This window comes from Colossoma macropomum, unplaced genomic scaffold (genome assembly GCF_904425465.1).
Source record: "Colossoma macropomum unplaced genomic scaffold, Colossoma_macropomum, whole genome shotgun sequence".
In the NCBI taxonomy this organism is placed as follows: domain Eukaryota; kingdom Metazoa; phylum Chordata; class Actinopteri; order Characiformes; family Serrasalmidae; genus Colossoma; species Colossoma macropomum.
In genome coordinates, this window is record NW_023494809.1 from 4,880,032 (window position 1) to 4,902,155 (window position 22,124).

The 22,124-nt window shown below is 40.0% G+C and overlaps 1 protein-coding gene across 1 annotated transcript in view; it reads left to right on the forward strand.

Annotated features, from left to right (window-relative positions):
* Positions 1–19,576, forward strand: part of nkd2b (NKD inhibitor of WNT signaling pathway 2b) — a 50,050-nt gene extending 30,474 nt beyond the window's left edge. Inside the window, exons 4-10 of the mRNA XM_036558840.1 lie at positions 13,353–13,413; positions 13,903–14,012; positions 15,126–15,221; positions 16,066–16,216; positions 16,390–16,474; positions 18,640–18,755; positions 18,860–19,576. Of these exons, the coding sequence (XP_036414733.1) occupies positions 13,353–13,413; positions 13,903–14,012; positions 15,126–15,221; positions 16,066–16,216; positions 16,390–16,474; positions 18,640–18,755; positions 18,860–19,383 (1,143 nt within the window). The 3' untranslated portion in view covers positions 19,384–19,576. The remainder of the gene's footprint in view (positions 1–13,352; positions 13,414–13,902; positions 14,013–15,125; positions 15,222–16,065; positions 16,217–16,389; positions 16,475–18,639; positions 18,756–18,859) is intronic.
* Positions 19,577–22,124: the final 2,548 nt, after the last annotated feature.

The window sequence follows — 22,124 nt, forward strand, 5'->3', positions numbered from 1 at the left end:
GGGGAGACTTAGCTGGGTGGAAATACACGTGACTGAATAGGGGAGTAAATTGAGGACTCTTTACAGTGGCGGTCAAGATATCTACAACACAAATATAGCCTTTTTATTAACTATCTAAAACCACCAGTGAACCTACACATAGGTTTTATGTGGAATGTTGATGATGATAAAATAGAAAATAGTGATAAATCTGAAAAAAAGGTTTTTTTATAGTACTGTTTTTCCTTGCATGCATCCCTCTGCCTCAAAAACCTTAAAATTATCCAAAATCTTGTCTCAGAATGATCATAAAACAATGTGAATTCATAACCATTTATGTAATGACTTTCTGTGAGGGAGCTTTTAGAGGTGGACGTCTGGTTCCTATCACCACCACTGACAACAATACTGACTCGCTAAGTTTCTCTAGAACGGAGCGTTTCACACCAAACCAGTCCGAATGGCTCTGTTTACATCTTAATGATTGAATTACTCACAAATTTTTAAAAAATCAGGGCAATTTCCCTTTAAGTGTATGAATCTCACCATCATTCTGTGAGCAAACAGCAGGTTTGGGATATAATTAAGATTTAACACTGTCATACAAAGTATAGGAGGCAATAGTGTCTTCTAAGTGCTGTCCATTCATTTGCTCCGTCCTAAACCCACATTGTTTCATTTTATCCCGTGTCGCTGTCTTCTCAGTGTTAGTATTGGTGATAGTTTTGGCACCGGGCCGTTTGCCCATTTGTCCCGGCTAATATCTGAGCTCCAGACGTCTGCGCTTCCTGTGTACGGAGTTGTATTTTTAGGCAGAAAGGGGAGCCGCTCTCTGGCTGACCCAGAGATGACCCTTGTCCAGCGCCAAGGCCGTGAGGAACTTCACAGCTTGGACCGAAGCCCTTTGCTCTTGTCGAGAAACTGCCGCAGAATCCACACGCCTGCCAGCCAGCCAGACACACACACACACACACACACACACACACACTGCAAAATTACAGTAGCAGTCAAAAGTTTGCATACACCTGACTGAATGTGTTTTCAATAATCTGATCGAAAGATTTACAGCAAAATATTTGAAATCAGTCTAAGAACTGTAAGTAGTCGCGTAGATACCTGTGTAAGAATTTATTTAAAAAGAAAATGTTTAAAAGCAAATTTTTAATGCCTTTTAACAAGTAGTCTAGGATAGTTTTAGAGATGGCATGATACCACTTTTTATTTCCTTATACTGATATTCAAACTGAGTATATACAAACTGAGCTATTCCTAGGATATAGAAGTGTATAAGAAAACGTTGCCCTGGCAATTTAAGGAGTTAGTACGAACATCTGAAAATGGGCTGTTGTGAAACTGAAGAACTACACAGCTAACATCCCATCACACAGGGTAAGTGAGAGCTGCCACTAATCTAAAACACAAAGATAAATTACTAAATCAGCCTAGTCATATAGATAAATCACTAAGTCAGTCTGAAACATACAGATAAATCACTAAATCAGCCTAGACATATAGATAAATCGCTAAATCAACCTAAAACCCATAGATAAATCACTAAATCAGCCTAGACATATAGATAAATCGCTAAATCAACCTAAAACCCATAGATAAATCACTAAATCAGCCTAGACATATAGATAAATCACTAAATCAGCCTAAAACACAAAGATAAATCACTAAATTGGCCTAAAACAGAAAGATAAGTCACTAAATCAGCCTAAAACAAAAAGGATAAAACACTCAATCAGCCTAAAACACAAAGATAAATCACTAAATTATTCTAAAACAGACAGATAAATCACTAAATGAATCTAAAATGCAAAGATAAATGACTAAATCAACATAAATCACTAAATCAGCCTAAAGCATAAAAGTCAATAAGTCAAGTAAGTCAAGCTAAAACACGAAGATAAATTGGCCTAAAATGTGGAGATAAATCACTAAATCAGTCTAAAATATATAGATTAGTCACTAAATCAGCCCAGTCATCTGGTGCAGATCATCTTTTATGCCAGCTGCACCTCTGCTAAACCTTTTGTCTTCAATTTTTATTCGTTGACTATTTTCTCACTGTGGTATTAAAGTGCTCTTTATTTAAAAATGTGGATATCTGAACAGCAGAAGTGGCTACAGTGTCCATCCCTACTGCGTGTAAGACAGAAGAGACCCGGCTCTCGTCGAGAGATCTGAATCTGTTTCGTGGGAAGAGTCATGCGCTCCGGGGCTGAACATATGATTACCACATGTAGGCCTTCTGGGAAAGATATGGCGCTGCAGTATGATTGGCTGATGCTGCCAGAGTGCTGTATGGGTGAAAATGAAGCCACCTACATTTTACATGTCCTTAAATCAGATACACTTTCTGGGTGAAATTACAGGCTGTCAGGGCTGTATAAGATCAACAAAGCTGATAAGCGGAGAAGAAGATAACTGTGCTGGAGCACCAGAGCTCTATAATTCCACCTGTGTTCAATAAACACTGTGTAGCACTGTGTTTAACATACATTACTCACTACTTGTTTTTCTGAATCATGGTTTTCAGCTTTAAAAAACACAGTCAGAAGTGCTTCTTCTGAAGTGCTGGATGAAAGGGTTGTGGATGTTGAGGCCTTTTCTGAAGCGCAGGCACAGAGTCCTGAACACAGAGTTCGGGGTGATAAACGCTCACAGATGAACGCTCTGATGGTCTGTTTGTAAATAGTTCAGTCAGGATCCCCATCAGAGTCATTCAGCATCTCAGTTTGGCTCAACAGCATGGAAGCGTTGTCTCCGTCTGAAAGTTCTAATCTTTGAGAGCTGATGAAGATGCTTTTACAAGCAAAACATGGGGTGTTTTTGAGAAAGGAGTCTTTTCAGTAATTGGCCATACAAAATAACTGCACAAAGTTAAAGCCCAATAACTCTGTTCACAGTATACCTGTACAAAGTACACAGATCAGGCATAACATTATAACCACCTCTGTTTCTACGCTCATTGTCCATTTTATCAGCTCCACTTACTATATAGGTGCACTTTGTAGTTCTACAGTTACAGACTGTAGTCCATCTGTTTCTCTGATACTTTGTTAGCCCCCTTTTACCCTGTTCTTCAGTGGTCAGGACCCCCATGGACCCTCACAGAGCAGGTACTATTTGGGTGGTGGATCATTCTTAGCACTGGTGGTGGTGTGTTAGTGTGTGTTGTGCTGGTCTGAGTGGATCAGACACAGCAGTGCTGCTGGAGTTTTTAAACACTGTGTCCACTCACTGTCCACTCTATTAGACACTCCTACCTTGTCGGTCCACCTTGTAGATGTAAAGTCAGAGGCGATAGCTCATCTGCTGCTGCACAGTTTGTGTTGGTCATCCTCTAGTCCTTCATCAGTGGTCACAGGACACTGCCCATCTGTTTGAGCTTCGAGTCTGGGGAGGAGGGCCGGGAGCAGACAGCTCTGTCCAATATTTTGAATTTGGACTATCCATTTTAAACGCTTGCTGTCTGTGTTACATATTGCTCCTTTCACAAAACTGTGTTCCCTCACGGCCTCTCAGTGAGCGGAACATGCTTAATAAGGGAAAACTAACCACCAAGCCAGAGCTAACCAAGCAGGCATAACTAAGCTATCACGCTAGCTCATCTGTCTGCCTGTCGTCTGTCTGTTCGCTGTCTGTCTGTTCATTCATCTGTCTGTTCACTCATCTCTCTGTCCATTTGTTCATTACTCCATCCTTTAATCCATCCATTTACTGGCAACCCAGGATGTGGGTAATGGACAGAATTGAACAGTGGAAATCCCTCTTGCAAACCTCATATCCATCATTTTTATTGTATTTTCCTCTAAAGTCCTTTTTGCCCGTTTATCCAGAAGAGGACTGGTGAGGTCAGACAGTGATGTTGGCTCACAGTCTCTGTTCAAGTGCATCCCAAATGTGTTTTGATGGGGTTGAGGTCAGGACTCTGTGAGGGCCAGTCAAGTTCTTCCACACCAAACTCACCCAGTCATGCCTTTATGGAGCTGCTTTGTGCACTGGGGCTCAGTCATGCTGGAACAGGAAAGGGTCTTCCCCAAACTGTTCCCACGAAGTTGGAAGCGTACAATTGTCCAAAGAGTCCAGTGGCGGTGTGCTTTACACCACAGGACAGACATTTCACAAACTAGCTTGTGGCAGAGGTGGCATCCTAAGACAGTGCCATGTTTAAAGTCACTGAGCTCATCCGTACGAGTCATTCTACTCCCAGTGTTTGTCTGTCGAGACTGAAAGGCTATGAGCTTAATGTGATCCACCTGTTAGCAATGAGTATGGCTGAAACACATGAACTCAGTAATTAGGAGGGGTGTCCCAATACTTTTGTCCATATAGTGTATGTTTTTATGTACCAAAAAATGTAATTCATTAGTAGCATTGACCATTTTTCAACCTTTCTTTAGAAAAAACACAGTAACAAAAATAAAGGAATTATTAAGGCTGTTTTGTTCCTGTGTATTTAAAGCAATAGTTTGGCAAAAAATCTAATTTACCCGGTCCCCCCACCTCCCCCTTCCCCCCTTTATCCCAAGTGTAGTGAATCAGCCTAGATTTGGTTGTTTGGTGTGTGAAATTTCCTTCATTAACTAGCAAGTAAGTAGTAACTGGACACTTACAGCTACCAGTTAGCATCCATGTATATAGATAACAGTGTGTCATACAGTGTCAGAATCCACATAATCAAGTCTATTAGAGTTGTGGATGTGGATGCGCAGATGCTAACAGGTGGCTGCAAGTTCAATGCTGCAAATGATTTGAATCAAGTAAATTCAGTGTGTGACTTTCCTCAGTGTTTTCTTATGATAGCAGTGCTCTCTGTTTGATTTTCAGAGCAGTATACAGACAGTGGAGGCCATGCGGTGGTAAGAGGGTCAGTGCAGGGGTCTGTTTATGATGGTCAGCTGTATGAGTGACCTCTGAAAGGCTGAATCAAAGCCAGGGCTGATATTAGTGCAGGATTGTCCAGCTGAGCAGATGAGGCCCAGTGATTTAGGGGCTGGAGCTTCAAACGGCCGCCCCCCGAATCCCCCCACAGCTGTTCCGCCACCTCCAACAACCTCTCCCCACTGCTTTAAGTCCTGCCAAGAAAAAGCTCTGTGTCTGACCAGCCCAAACCTGAGGAGGCCCGAGGCATTGTGTAATCAGGATGATATTATCCCTTAGAAGACTAAAATTGTTACTGTCGTTTTTCATACACTATTTGAATAGAATGACATAATTACATAATGAATTGCTCATTAGCCTAATTGATTATGTTTACATTTGATTTTCATTCTGTATTTATAGGTTACAGTCTGCATTTCTGACTCTTTGTTTCAATCCCACAAATTCTAAAAAATGAGTCGTTGATTGGTTTACACTAGATTACACTCAGGGTCAGGTCGAAAAACTCAGACATGTTTGATAAACTCTGACTGGTCTGAAATGTGATCAAAAGGCCAAAAATCTGAGTCTGACCAGCTCAGACTGACAGTCGGGGCTAAAATCGGGGTAAAAGTTGTGTAGTGTAACCCCGGCTTTAGTTGACAGTGGCGGCAGCTCTACGCCAGAATTTTTTACTGGAAGAGTCACTGTAAAACTGACACATAGAAGCTCAAATATATGTTGATGTCTGTTATAAGCTTCTAATAAAACACATAGAATGTCTTTTACAAGATTCAAATGTCTGTATTTAATCTAGAATGGCCAAAAAATGTTCATGTGTATTTCCATTAGCTTAGCACTAACATACGACTAGATTTCAGTTGGCTTCTGTGGCCTGAGCTGAAGGCCTAGCTTTAATAGTCACTGGTAGAAGCATTATGGCCTGGTTGTTGCTTCAAATATAAAGCACAGTGGTCAATGTACAGTATAGAGCTTCCATAGTAATTTGAGTTCTGATAGCAGCGGGACACGTTTACTGTGGATGCAGCCTTCGTGCAGCAGCGTGGGTGGGTTTGGTACCAAGTTTAGCCGTACCAGTCGGGCCTAATCAGGTTGGGTCTGAAAAATGCAGGTACTGGTCAGGTTTGGCTTCAATTTCGCAACCATGCAGACCAACATGGTGTCTTATGTTTTGGCTTGTTTACTCCTACTATGAGGCAAATAAGTGAATTATTTATTTCAATCAATCATTTACATGCAAAAGAATAGCCAAACTTTCCTTTTTTCCTTCTTCTCTAAAACCTCCTCCCTCCATCTCCTCTTAGTGTGTTAAAGAAACACATCTGGTTTTGAGTTGGGGCCAGGTTTCCTGTGGAATTGAGTCTCTTTTTTGTGTGTGTGTGTTTCTGGATGGTTCCTCTGCCTCTCATGTTACGGGGCACTGGATGGAGGGGGATTTGTTTACCAAATTGTTTTCTTTTCATCAGTCTTCTGACCCCTGGGCATCCAGCTAGGGGTCCTATTTTCTCTGGCAAAACCTGTTCAACTTTTGCTTTGTGGCACCCCTTGAACACAGTGGCTCTGTTTGGTGATTCAGTCGATTTAATTTAGGTGAGCTTTACGTGGTGAAAGGTTTCCATACCAGTGATTAGAGGCTGTGACTCGCGTGGAAGATAACTTGATAGCTCTGATACGTAATAGTTCATAGCAAAGTCGTATTGCTGGTGTCAGCACAAAACCACATATCTACAAATCAGCTGTGTTTACATGCAAAGATTTTTTTCAATCTGATTGAACACATTCTGATTATAGATGAGGACTGAGCTGCTTATATACTCTGCTGAGCTGCTTATCTACTCAACAGTCTGATGAAAATCTCGTTTACATGCTCACTACAAGTAATCAGATCCAAAACTATGCGCATGCGTAGAGAACCACTTAGTGTAGACATTACCATGACAACCAGCATCACGTGAGTCCAGTCAGAGTGAGATGAGCAGCAGTGAGCAGTGCTTGTGTTTTTAACTGCTTTAAAATGATGTCATACTCAGGAAAACGTCCTTCACATGTCCTTATTAAAGAAGGCCGAGAGGAAGACGTCGCGTTCTGAGACACATAAGCTGGACGTCCGTCCCACCGCCGTCTTTTAAAGATCAGACCATAAACTTCGTCTCCTCTGCAGACCAGTTTCTGCTCCGCCATGTTGAACGGTATAAACTTTCACTACGACGCGACGAACATGATCAGAACGGACTTAAACTTTCCGATAGGGAATGTAATCAGATACAGGCGTTTACACGGATATTATTCTTCTATTTAACGGATTATTTACAGGATTACCCACCTCGATCAATCGGATAGATACTGTATTCCGAATGGCCTCAATCGCACTAGTCCGTTCCGATTGAGGTGTTTACATGGACGTATTCTGTTCCGATTGAGCTATTAGTCGGATTATTAACGGATTATTAGTCTGCATGTAAACGTGATAACTTTACAGCAGAAGGAAAAAACCTACTTCTAAGGGCAACAGGCATTTTCAAATTATGTCAAAAAACAACAAAAATGGAGATTTAAGGTTTCTTCCAACAGCAGCAACTGTGCTTCTTGCTAGACATCTGATAGTCTTGAAACTACTGATATTCTTGATTCACTCCTTGGATAATCTTGATATTCTCCATGGATTTTGTAGAGATACCATATTGTTTATTGACCTACATTTCCATCTACATTTACAGCATTTAGCAGACGCTCTTATCCAGAGTGCTTTATTGTCCACTCAGAGAAAGTATCTTTGCTAGTTCCTGATAGGTTGGACTAAAAGCTACTCCTGAGCTCAGATATTGCTGGAAAAGCCTGTGTTGATACATAGAGAATAGAAAGAGAATTAAACATAGATAGTGCAGTGCAGTGCATTTCAATAAGTACTTTAATTAATGCTCACTTCAGTGCTGTAAAAAGAGATGTGCCTTCAGTCTGCGTTTGAAGACCACGAGAGTCTGATGAGTTCATTCCACCTCCTGGGCTCCAGGTCAGAGAAAAATCTTGATGCTTGTCTTCCACTCGTCTTGAAGGATGGAGGGTCAAGCCGAGCTGTACTTGGAGCTTGAAGAGCTCAAGGTATGATTAAAGTTTTGACCATTGCCATCAGGTAAGGAGGGGCTGGTCCGTTTTTGGCTTTGCAGGCATCAGGGTTTTAAATCTGATGCGGTCAGATACAGGAAGCCAGTGAAGGTAGTGCAGCAGTGGAGCTAAACGCAATATATATGCCTAGAAGCTCCTAAGAACTACATTCTCTAAAATCTGGATCACCTCCTCATCTACATCCATAGATTAGCTCACTTAACTTACTATATAGGTGCACTTTGTAGTTCTACAGTTACAGACTGTAGTCCATCTGTTTCTCTGATACTTTGTTAGCCCCCTTTTACCCTGTTCTTCAGTGGTCAGGACCCCCATGGACCCTCACAGAGCAGGTACTATTTGGGTGCTGGATCATTCTCAGCACTGCAGTAACACTGACGTGGTGGTGGTGTGTTAGTGTGTGTTGTGCTGGTCTGAGTGGATCAGACACAGCAGTGCTGCTGGAGTTTTTAAACACCTCAGTGTCGCTGATGGACTGAGAATAGTAACACACCACATTAAGACACCACCACCACGTCAGTGTTACCGCAGTGCTGAGAATGATCCACCACCCAAATAGTACCTGCTCTGTGAGGGTCCATGGGGGTCCTGACCACTGAAGAACAGGGTAAAAGGGGGCTAACAAAGTATCAGAGAAACAGATGGACTACAGTCTGTAACTGTAGAACTACAAAGTGCACCTATATAGTAAGTGGAGCTGATAAAATGGACAATGAGCGTAGAAACAAGGAGGTGGTCATAATGTTACGCCTGATTGGTTTATATATGCTTGGACACCCTGAAAGGTGCTTTAGGGAACCAAAAGTGCTTCTATGGCATCACGTAAAGAACCCTTTTTGGCCTCTTGATTTTCAAGAGTGTGTCCACTTAGTTGAAGTGATATTATTTGACACGGTACATTAACTGTGTTTGGATTGGCTGATTAATTACTTTCACACAGTTGAGGTGACTGAGTATAAAACAAGTCTCAGCTGAGTTGCAGAAGGCTTTGCACTATGAAAGCAGAGACACTTAAGTTGAAAGTAAAGCCAGAACTGATGTCAGGAGGAACAGTACAGATTGCTGTTACATTCAAAGGAACCTGGGAGAAAATGTCATACGACTCTTTTCTGCTGTTGATTTATCCACCCTGCCAAATGACTCCAAACCCTGTCATGTTGCACAACAGTCTCTCACATATGGATGTGTTTGAGCTCTGGTGCTGCAGTAAAGCTCTGATGTTTTTGCCCTGTGGAAATGCGAGGGGCGGCAATAAAGACGCAAAGGCTTCCTGTGTGCTGTGGACCTGCTGTAGTGCATTACATTCACATTTCGAAACACATGCTCAAGCACACGTTTCCAGAGACACAGATCAGTGTTTGTTTTCGTCGTACATTTTCAGTACTTATTCATTTACACGTTTACTTATTTATACGGAGCCAGTGCAGAGGATGCACGTACATTTGACTGGGAATACTGAGAGTTTCATTTAATCCCCAGAAACACCCTGTTTGAGAGCAAGGAGACAAATTTGGCAGATTTTAGTAGATCTTCTGGCAAATCCAGCTCCAGTTCTGAAAGATACTTGTATCTATCGGACAATTACACAGAATCCACAACATCTAAACATAATATTGACTTTCAGTATGATTCAATATTATGTTTCGATGTTTTGGATTCTGGGTAATTGTCCAATAGATATGTTTAATGCTTTTTTGCTGGTGCTGAAAAAGTAATAACAAACTGGAAATTAAATAAATGATCTTTTTTAAATAAATCACTTTTGCACGGTACTGTAGATGTTTGCGGATGTATTTAAATATATACGTAAAGTATATATTGCTATTATATATTGGTACTTACATATATATAATGCATATGGGACATGCTACTATCATATATGGGACATACTATTATTACATATAGATACAGTTCTCATTAATCAACAGAAAAGATACAAATACTGTTAGCCCTATAGGCTAATTTTCATCTGTTGTCTTTGGCCAGTTCCTAAAACGGCAGCCTAAAATGATAAATATAAATATATATAATACATATGGGACATTATTATCATATATAGATACTTACATATCCCTGCTGTCAGAACAAAACCTTGTATCTCCATTTTTGTCATTTTTCAGTTTTTGACATAATTTGAAAATGCCTGTTGCTCTTTACATTGTGTGTAAATTTCATGATGAATGGACCAAAAGAAATGGCCCAAAATGACTTGGAAAAAAGTCTGGTTCCATTGACTTACATTAAACATAAAATATGTTTTTTCCTTCTCCTGTAAAGTTATTTTTTTTGGAGATAGAAGGTTTTGATCTGACAGCAGCGATATGTATATAATACATGTGAGACATTATTATTGCATATAGATGCTTCCTTATATAATACATACATATCTGTGACATATTCCTGTGGTTATGTGCCGGACTTTTTCCTCGTTTTTGCTCTGGTTCATCACAATCTCATTCTGAGTTTTAACACGCTGGTAGTTCTTGAGTCACACGGCGCTCGTTTCACAACCACAAGACGAGGCGGCCTTGAATCCAGATGTTCCACCAGCCTCCATCATTTCAAAACATGTTGTTTTGCATGTTGTTTATAGTTCTGTTGTTCAGGTTTAGTGGCTTTTAGAAGCTGATCTATATGGAATGAGGGTGTATTAGAGATATGGAAGGCTGTAATGTTCTCCACAGCTGAAAGGCCATTAATGAAGCATATGGGCAGCACATAGGAGCAGAGACGCTGTGTATGGGGTTGCTGGTGTGGAGCCAGTGCAGAGGATGCACGTACATTTGACTGGGAATGCTGAGAGTTTCATTTAATCCTCAGAAACACCCTGTTTGAGAGCAGGGAGACAAATTTGGCAGATTTTAGTAGATCTTCTCACAAATCCAGCTCCAGTTCTGAAAGATACCTATGTATAAAAATGTGAAAAATTATACGTTTGTTTTGTTTTTAATATACCATGTGACCTCACAACAATTATTGACTAATTAAACCATTCTGACTTATTCCATTCCTCTTGTTGCTGCCGCCATCATTCAAAGCCATATCGCCCCCTACACTTCCTGTAGTGTATTACAGTCTGTCAGAATGACTGTGTGGATCATATGAACATTATAGAGCTTTTTAAAGGAAACAATAGAAGCCATATCGCCCCCTACACTTCCTGTAGTGTATTACAGTCTGTCAGAATGACTGTGTGGATCATATGAACATTATAGAGCTTTTTAAAGGAAACAATAGAAGCCATATCGCCCCCTACACTCCCTGTAGTGTATTACAGTCTGTCAGAATGACTGTGTGGATCATATGAACATTATAGAGGCTTTTTAAATGAAACAGTAGAAGCCATATCGCCCCCTACACTTCCTGTAGTGTATTACAGTCTGTCAGAATGACTGTGTGGCTCATACAAGTATTATAGAACATTATAGAGCGCTTGACACATTATCACGTGTTGAATATTGCGGTATGCTGTATTATTGAGTATCAGCGCATGTCCAGTCACAGTAAAGAAGAGAGGCTTTTCAGTTTCAGCGTTATTTGCAGTGGCAGATGGAGCTGCTGTTTCACTCTGTGCAACTGAACAGGTTGGAATTGACGTGGGTGTGACTGTCTCTCCTGCCGTCCTCCAGTTTCTGAAGAGTTTGTTCTGTTAATCACATCCAGCCCACTGCAGAGGAATTTTACAACCAATTTAACAACCAAAATACACACTCATTCAGAAACACACACGCAAGCTGAAACAGCCTTTGAAATAATATCCTTTATTCAACAAGTGAAGGTTACTGACTATCCCTATTCAGTCAGTACCCATAAGACAGTTATTTATCTGCAGACTCAAATCTGTTGATACAGAATGTAAATCAAATGTAATTCTTACATAATTTTATAATTAAGTACAGAATTACATTTAAGTTTAGTTAGCACAGCAAACCTATAGTAACAATGCTAAGATTCTAAGGGTTAACTCCTTATACTCTATACTTATAATAAAGTTTTTACTCTCTATCCACTATCTACCATGAATTATTCAGTATCTCATATAAATTATTCAGTATATACTATTAATTATTCAATATCTCGTATCTGTTATTCAGTATATACTATGAATTATTCAGTATCTCGTGTCTATTATTCAGTATATACTATGAATTATTCAGTATCTCGTGTCTATTATTCAGTATATACTATGAATTATCCAGTATCTCGTGTATTATTCAGTAAATACTATGAATTATTCAGTATCTCTTATGAATTATTCAGTATATCCTATGAATTACTTATTATCTCATATATTATTCAGTATATACAATGAATTACTTAGTATCTTGTATCTATTTAAGTATATACTATGAATTATTCATCAATTATTCAGTAGCTACTATAAATTATTCAGTATCTATAAATTAGTGAGTATCTACTAAGAATTATTTAGTATGTGCTATAAATTATTCAGCAGCTATTATGAATTACTCATCCACTTTATTCAGTATCTTCTGTGAGTGAATCAGTATCTACTACGAATTATTCAGTGACTAATATGATTGATTCAGTAGCTGCTATGAATTGTTGAGTTCTGTCCTAGTTAAATCAGAATGTGTGCTGGCCCACTGCACTGCCCTCAGCCCTTCCTGCTGAAAATACGTAGCTCAGTTTTTGCTGGCCATGAGGTGCATTAGGCCAGATATGGTGTTTGGTCTTTGCCAGGAAGATGGAGTGTGTGCAGCTTGTTTGGATGAGTGCAGGGGTTTGTGGGAGCTGGACAGAGGCTGGAAGCTGAAGCTGGACTGTGGTGGCCGTAATCCGGACCAAAAATGAAACACGATCAGCAGGCATTTGGTGCTGAGCTCAACTTTAGTGCTGCTGCCGGTTCTCACTGTGGCACCTGCATCAGTTTGGGAATACCGCAATCGACTATAATCGTTTATAATAATATTCCATAAATGCCCCCACTTCTTGGTCATTTACTGTGCTGATTGATCCTTCAGTTACATTTGTGTTGAATCGTTTCCTTAAGAATCAGAATTAAATCTGATTGCAACGCAGTGTCACAGTTGGATCAGGATTGGGTTGCGGTTCAATAAAGACGGTGTGCATCCTTCTGTCTACCTTAAATGCTTTCATCCACATTGACTGAACTATAGCAATGTATACAGACAGACAGACAGACAGATAGATGAGAAGGATTGGTAAGGTTTGAAGTGTCAAAACAAAATTAGTAAAAATGGAAATCCAGTTGTTGAGTTTGATTGATGGGTAGTTCTCTTATCGGCACAGCCCTTGTGGTCACATCTCTCTCTTTTCTTTCTCTGTCTCTGATTCTGATTCTGACTCTGATTCTTCTCTCTCCCCCCACCCTACAGGAGTCACAGAGTGGTGAGCTGAAAGATGGACCAATTTTAGGACATCACTGCCCTCTAGAGGGTATGTACAGAATTACCCACATTGCACAGCAGCTCCCAGACATGTATATATATATATATATATATATATATATATATATATATTAAATTCATTGCTTTTGCACAAAAAAACATTTACATATATCCTGAGGTTATAAGGAGTAGACTTCTTTCTGAGTGAGGCAAAATACAGGGTAGCCAATCAGAAGAGAGCTCATTTACATATATCATATCTTACACACACATATCTTAAAGGCACAGTCACAAAAACAGCCTGTTTAACTGTATGGGGTAACAAGAGGTTATAAAATGGTCGTATAGAAATGAATTATAACTGTTTTTGGTATATAAAATCAAACAAACATAAGTGGACTTCAGCCACATGGGCTCTTAAATTCATTATATATATTATAAGATTTATTCATTCAAGGATTATTCATTATTGGTGTGTTTTTTATAAACTTACTCACTCTGACTGTATGTGTGTGTGTGTGTGTGTGTGTGTGTATAGTGGTCCTTCCCCCTGAGAAAGCGGAGGGCTGTGAGAGTTTGCTGCAGTTTGTTCAGTGTGAGGAAGGACAGAGAGAGACCAGCAAAGGGAGGAAACGCATCAGCCTGGACGTAAGAAACACATTATCTCTCCTAAACTCCCTGACTATGACCCAGATGAGTCCTTAGGCTGAATCGAGTCAGTAACATTGAGCTATAATGGGGGGGACTCCTTATTTCACTAAGCAGTGGTAAAACATGTGAATCAGTGAATGAATTCAGACATGTTCTCCTCATCTGTCTCCGTCACTGTTCACCAGCCATATAAACAGACCAACATTATTCGCCTGAGTGAGGCTGAAGCTGGGCTCTTATTCGTAGCTGTAGACATGAGCACAGTGGTTTGAAAAGTTCAGGAGACTAAGCTACACATTTAATACTTAATCTATGACTGCAGCTTCCCGCAACATTTACTGTTCAGGGTTTTACTTTGCTCTATGATTGGCAGCAGGCAATAAATATTTTAGGGTCTCCCGAAGTTCTTTATACCTTTAGAGCTCTTGTGAAACGCAGTACTAATAGTGATGTACTAAAATGAAATTCCTGTCCAAAACCATAAGAAAGGGTATAAAAAATACACTTTTATTTTGATAAATTCTAATTTCAATAGGACAAAACTGAACTGACAATAACTAGAATAGTTTGCAGAAAATAAATATATTAAGAGTATTACAGTTTGTGGCCTCAACAACAGAGAACAGCAGTTTATAAAGACAATGAATTCAAAATTTTTTCCACTGTAGTTGTTTTTATAAACAGTGTATAGATGACAATCAAATCGTGTTTTCAGGTGCTATCAAACCTGCAGTGGAGAAGTTCTTGGGTGATACTGATGCTCCACATGAACACAGATTAGAAATCTCGTGTCTGATGTTCCAGATTGAGCGCGTCTTGTTGACCAGTGCGAAGAGAGAAGGAAACAATCAGCGTTTTTAATCCCAGATTCTCGTTTATTAGTCAGATCAGTCAAAGGACTCACTAAGTGTTTCAACACTTCATAGTGTTCTTTATTTTTTTGGCTGCGTTTTGGTGCATCTCCACTTACAGAGATTAAAAAATAAATTAAAACCGGAGTTGAAAGAGGAGTTTTTAAGCTTTTTAGTTGAGCAGGTGCTCATTTGAAGTGCATGCTCCTCCTGCTGGTTGTGGAGTAACTGCAGGTGTGTATTATGTATGTATTAACAGGAGCTGGAGTGTGACGTCTCTCTGGAGGATGATAACAGGCAGGAGTGGGTCTTCACCCTCTATGACTTCGACAACAGTGGCAAAGTCACCAAAGAGGTGAGATTTTACACCAGCTGAGCGGCCTGCAGTGTTAACAGCTTAATAAAAACATGCTTATTCCAGAATTCCCAGCTTAATAAAAACATGCCTATTCCCTGATTGGCTGCTCAAATTCTTTCAGGAATCTGTATCAAAGTCATGTTTTGTTGTAAATAAGTAAAAAAGTGTAAGCATATAAACAATATACGTATATATAAGTATAATTGTATACTTATGAATAAGCAGAAGTGTAAATAAGTAAATGAGTGCTCTACATAAAATATTAAATTTGCCATAATCTTTTCATATACCACATTGTATGTTTTATTATTTCCCCCCAATATGTTAAATTAAGCAAATAAACCGTAATTGTGTATTAAAGTGTGCAGAAGTATGTTCTCTGTAGAGGATAAGGTCACTTATTTTCACTTAGAAAATCATCAAAACGTTTCAGATAAACTTTCAAACAAAAGTAAGATTTTAATTTTATTTATTTTTTTATTTAATTTTATTTATTTTTATTTTATTTTATTTCCCCCAAAATGTTAAATTTAGCAAATTAACAGTAGTTGTGGATAAAAATGTGCAGACGTGTTCTCTGTAGAGTATAAGTTCACTTATCTACACTTAGAAAGTCAACAAAACATATCAGATGAACCTCCAGATAAAATTAAGATTTTAATTGGTTCTGCCACCGAGTATGTCTGTATGTTTGTGCCTGTTGGTCAGCGGTCTGTGTAGTTTGGAAAAAGAGGGGAAACCATCAAAAAGTGCTCTGGAAAGTGTCCAGCTCCAGTCCAGGGTTCCAGTCCAGCACAGTGTGATGATTTGGTTTGGTGTGTGTTTGTGTGTGATTGTTCAGGACATGTCCAGTCTCATGCACACTATCTATGATGTGGTGGATGCCTCAGTAAACCAGTCGTGCCACAGCAAGAGTAAGACACTGAGGGTGAAACTGACCGTTACTCCGGACCCCAGCAACCGTCGCAGAGAACACACACACTCTGGAACAGGTAACACACACAGAGGAGCAAATGTAGCACAAATCACTACTGTTCACACTCATATTCCAGTGATGGTGCACGCTTTCACATGCTAACCTCACTTGGTTTGGACCACAGTACTGTCACATTGATGGTTTTAAAGGCCCGTCTGGGTTAAATCTTTAACTGCCTCCTCCTGTCAGAGCGAGACTGGAACTGTAGCCGTGTGGAGTCCACCCAGCAGGAGGAAGTGCGCGGAGCAGACAGACGACACTCCACACACATCAGGTCAGACACTGCAAGATACCTGGGCTACATTTCTGGGTCTTTCCACTCCAGTAACTTGTACAGCTTCTGCAGTACCGTCCTTAAAACTAGACCAAGTAGAACTGACTGATTTCACAAAACCTGGATATAGAAGCTGTAGTAGAAACCTTAAGAGATTTAGCAACATAGGGTATAGGATCCATGTGTCAAACACAAGTCACGAGTCAGGTTCTGTGACACAGTCCTATTCGGCCTGCAAAATTATTTTCATTTTCTATTATTATTAGCCTGTTTCACCCTGAGATGCACTACAATCCCCAGCATGCACTGCAATATAGTGTGCGGTCTGACCCCCTTCCCCAGCAACAATTCATGGGCCAGCAGTTACACAAAAAGAAAAGATGCCTGGGGTCTAGTTCAAGAAAATAGGCAGCTTTAAAAAAAGCTAAATCAAATCATTTATTTTTATTTAGAATTAATTTTGAATAAGCATTTAATGCCTATTTTGGTGTTGCAGTTTTGGCATATTTTAAATAAACAATGGCAGAATGTTAAGTAAAAATGAAATAAAAACACAGCTGGCCCACGGATTTGCTAAGATTTTTTAATATGGCCTTTTTAGTGGTTGAGTTTGACTCCCCTGGTATAGGCACTGTGGAAGAAACCTTCAGATTTAGCAATAAATGTGTGTTGAAGTTACAGAATAAAACATCTAAGATTAAACAAAATACAGATATAGAAGTTGTAGAATAAAACCTTTAAAAGATTGAGCTAAAACTGGATGTAGAAGCTGTAGAAGAAACTTTGAGATTTAGCTAAAAGTACATGTAGAACCTGTAGAAGAAACCTTACTAAATTTAGCTAACACTAGATATAATAGCTTAAAAAATTGTACAAGATTTAAAAAAATTGTTGTAGAATCTAAAGAAGAAATGTTATGAGAATTAGCAAAAGACAGATATAGATCCTATAGAAAAACTGGGCAAAAACTGAAAAAATAAGCTGTAAAAGCCTCAAGATTTAGCAAAAGGCAGGTATTAAAGCCATAGCAGAAAGCTTACGAGATATACAACATAGGATACAAGAGCTGTGGAAGAAAACTTCAGATTTAGCAAAAGATATTTATGCTATAGTAGAAAACATACAAGCTTTAGCAAAAGACAGATATAGAAGTTGTAGAATAAAAACCTTAAAGGATTTCACTAAAGCTTCAGGCAGAAGAAACTTTATGAGATTTAACTAACACTAGATATAGAAGCTTTAGAAGAAAACGTAAGAGATTTATCAAAATCTGTTATAGAAGTTAAATAGAAAACTTTATGAGATCTAGCAAAAGATGGCTGTAGAGATTATAGAAAAAATGGCAAAAGTGGGAAAAAATAAGCTGTGAAAGAAACTTCAAGATTTAGCAAAAGACAGGTATTGAGGCCATGGCAGAAACTTAGGTAATTTAGCTAAACTAGATGTAGAAGGTCCAGAAGAAACCTTAAAAGATTTAACTAAAGGGTTCTGTATAAGCTATAGAAGAGACTTCACAAGATTTAGCAAAATGTGTATGTAGAACAATAGTGAAAGGCAGTAACCAGGCCAGAAGAAACCTTAGGAGCAGAGACTGGATCTAGAGGTTTTTTGATCGATCAGTATGTTTATTCGATTTTTTAACTACTATATAAAAGTTACATGTAACAAAGATAGTAGCAGTGCAAACTTCACCCACAACAATCCCACCTCCCCACCGATCCCCAGCAGTGCTTACAGGGTAGGTTTAGTATACAAGTAAATCATTTCCAGAGAGCAGTTGACACAATCCAACACATATAGATTATAGATTATACAGCGTAATAGAGGCTGTCAAATAAAGCAGCAATGTTGTCCTGGATTTTAAATATACAAGAAAATCTCTGCAGTATTTCGCAAATAGGCTACGGGGTCAGAGGATATAGTGATAATATAGAGATAATAGTGATACAAGGAGCGCGATCTTACAGAAGAAACCTTGTAATAAATACTGCATAAAGAACCAATTAAAGAAAGATTTAGTAAAGACTGGAAAAAGCTATAGAAGAAGAAAGAAGTACTTTTAGTAATAAAAGTAGTTAAGTATAAACCAAAATTGCTCTTTTTGTATTTTGCAAATGTTTATATACACAGCAGTAATGAGAGTTATTAAACGTTCCCGGTTTCAGAGGGCAGGTCGCCGACCCCCCGGCGCGGAATCATTACTGTGTGGATGAAAACACGGAGAGGCGGAATCATTATCTGGATCTGGCTGGCATCGAGAACTACACCTCCAGGTTCGAAGGTCAGTGAGAATGGACAGAGACGACTTCATGTCGAAGCAAACACAGTTTTTGTTTTGTTCACTTGTTCACTTTTGTTCTCTGTCCACTCTCTCTGTCTTTTCAGCCACAGTGCCCCCTACAGTCCGTCAGGATCAGTCCACCCGAACGTCTCACTCTCAGAACCGCTCTCGCTCGCACGAGCCCGAACCACACGCCCAGCAGCGCCGCTCTCAGGTCATCGCTGAGCACTACGCCCGCCCGGCCCACAGCAAATCCCCTAAAGGAGCGTCCAGAGGAGGTGGGATGACCCCAGCAGCGGTCAGTGGAGGCGGGAGGGGCAGTAAGTGTTATATGCATTATCCTCCAGTTCAGGCTGGACACCACGGAGGCCAGGATGTTTATCATCTGCCCCAGCAGAGCCAATCACAGCCGGCCACGCACCTCCAGCACCCTCTACAGCACAGCCACAGCAAGAGGCTCAGGGCAAAAGTCAGAGAGCAGGCCGGCAAACAGCAGCAGCCTTCGCCGGACCGAGAGTCTGTCAGCAGCCCTGGAGGCTTCGTGCTGCCAGTGGTCCAGCGGCACGAGCATCATCACCACCATGAGCATCATCATCATCATCACTACCATCACTATCATCAGACATGACCAAATACTGCACCTGTAGGGCAGCGTGGAAGAGTCTGTCTATTCCTGTGGTCACTAATCTTGGTCCTGGAGTACCTCTGTCCTGCATATGATCCAAGGCTATGTTCACATTACAAGCCTCGTTGCTCAAATCAGATTTTTTGCTCAAATCCGATCTCTCTAACAATATGGTTCACACTCGTTTAGGTAAGTGACTCAAATCTGTCATTAATGTGACGAACCGGCGTCCTGAAATGACCCTCATGAGCTCATCCTACTCAGTAACGTCACGTGAATGAATCACGTTCATCATCAGCACAAACTAACGAGCAGAACGAGCTTCGCTGAGAAGATAATTAACTCTGATCAGCTCTCAGCTTCATTATTAGAGCGAGACGAAGGAGAAAAAGGTGAGATGAGCTGCTTTTCCACCGTTTACAGGCTTTAACTTCTGTTCGGCGCTGTTGCCATGGTAACGCTGAATGGTGGTCACGCGCAGTGGAGAAAAAAGCACACGAATTCCGATCTGAGCGTCACATTAAGGTTGCATGGCCACGAATCAGATACGGATCCGATCTAGGACCACATATGAAAGTGACTCAGGTCGGATTTGAAAAGATCAGATTTGTGCGTCCACACAGCTCTGAAAACATCAGATCTGAGTCACATTAGGGCAAAAAATCAGATTTGTGCCACTTCAACCTGGTAATGTGAACGTAGCCTAACTGATAAGCTAATTAAAGGGCCCATAGCGTGAAGAACCTTACTTACTAAAAACAGTCTGGTGTAATTTATAGGGCTGAAACAAATATTGTACAAAAAAATAAATAAACAGACATTTCTGTAGATTTGTTGTTTACATTTTCACACAGTGAATGTCCAGCCTACAGTGAATTAACGAGTTAACCTGAGAGGGCAGCAGTTCACTCATCTGTGCCTGACTGGTCACTGTCTTCACATTCTCTCAATGGGCAGCATTTTAACCCAAAAGGAACCTTAGTAGGCATTGCTTTTGGGACCCTCCTTCAGAAAAACGGTAAAAACTAAAACGTTGTAAAAATGGTAAAAACTGCAAAGAATAAGCTGTGGACGAAAACTTGAGATGGATATTGAAGTAAAAACCTTACGAGATTTGGCAAAACAAAGATAGAAGCTATAAAAGAAACCGTATGAGATTTAGCTAAAACTAAATATAGAAGCTGTAGAGAAAACCTTATGATAGCTTCTACTGTGTGATCATGTGATCAGTTTCCTCGCAGCTTACTCTCACCTCCGACTGTACAGGTGGACTTGCTCAGCGTATAAGGATGGATCTCGAATTTGCAGTAACTATATACTTGACTTGCAACAAGATTACAGATGAACGTGACTACTAAACACACTTTCCCTTCACTTAAGTCCGACCTGTGTGCACGCTCACATCACCACAGCGTTTGAAATCCCACCACTAACCCCCCGATAATGTCTCTTAATGTGGTTATTTTCAACAGCAACCAAACGTAATGCTTAAGTAAGCGGAGCTGACTTGTTGTCAGTGACGGCACAATACAATACATATCAGCAAAAAAAATTAATTTAAGAAAAATATTGGATACAGGCCCAGTCTGTACAGTCCATATACAGAAACTAAGCTGAGTATTTTGAATTCATCATGGCTGTGATGTCACAACCATGACCTCATTCATATATGACCGCCCATTCAGCCTACAGCAGTTTAGCCAGCCTTCACATTGAAGTGATGTGGAGTGTTGCTCCTGCAGACAGGCTTCAGCAGAGTAATTGGAGTAGAAGAGACAGTTAAACCAGCCAATAAGAACAGAGGTCATTTACATATAATAGCCTTCAAGGCACATAACTGAAGCAGCCTGTTTTGTTCTATGGAATGAAGAGAGGTTGAAAGGTTGATTGTTTTTGGAGGAAAATACAAGAAAAATGTAGAATCCTTTAACAAAGCCTTACTGAGCTGCAGGGGGATTGTTTGAGGAGGGAAAAGGCTAAAATGTGCAGGACAGGGGTACTTCAGCACCTGAGTGTGATGACCACTGCTCTTCACTCTCTCCTTTCCTCTCTTGGTCAGCAGACAGGCTGAGGACCAGGCTTCTAGAAAACTGTGGATTCAAGACTTCCTTTTGTCCTCACGTTTCAGCTGGAATTCTCGGATTTCCAAGTTTTACGCCGAACCACCCGCCCACGTCTTCAGTTTGAAGAGAAGACTAGAACAGTCATCTCCAAATGGACATTTAAAACCGGACACATGGTGCTTTGCTCGTGTCCACTCTCTGCCATCCACCGAGAGTTACAGTGACACTCTAGCTGTTCTCCTAAACCCAATCTCAGGTGAAAGGTGCTGCTCTTTAGCTTTTCAGATTTAAAAAAAAAAGGCTGTTTTCCTCCAGGGTGACCCGCTGTGGACTGAGGGGTCACCCTGTTACCAGGGTACACAACACCACTGCCAATTTATAATGCAAAAATATATATACCTGTATGTATGAAACTATATATCTGTTAACATTTTATTGTATGATTATACAGCATATGCATATTTATAGTGGTCAATATATATATGCATATATGTTTTTTGTTTTTTTATATATATATTTTAATAAAGTACTTTGTACACACAGTATTTTAAAGTCTTCTGCAGAGAATTCTTTATAGATAGAGTCGTATGGAAAAGTTTGACCTCCAGTCAAATCACGTTTTATTTTCTGTGTAAAAAATAGGTTGGCACATGCTCTACAGGGGACACCCTGAAATATGGC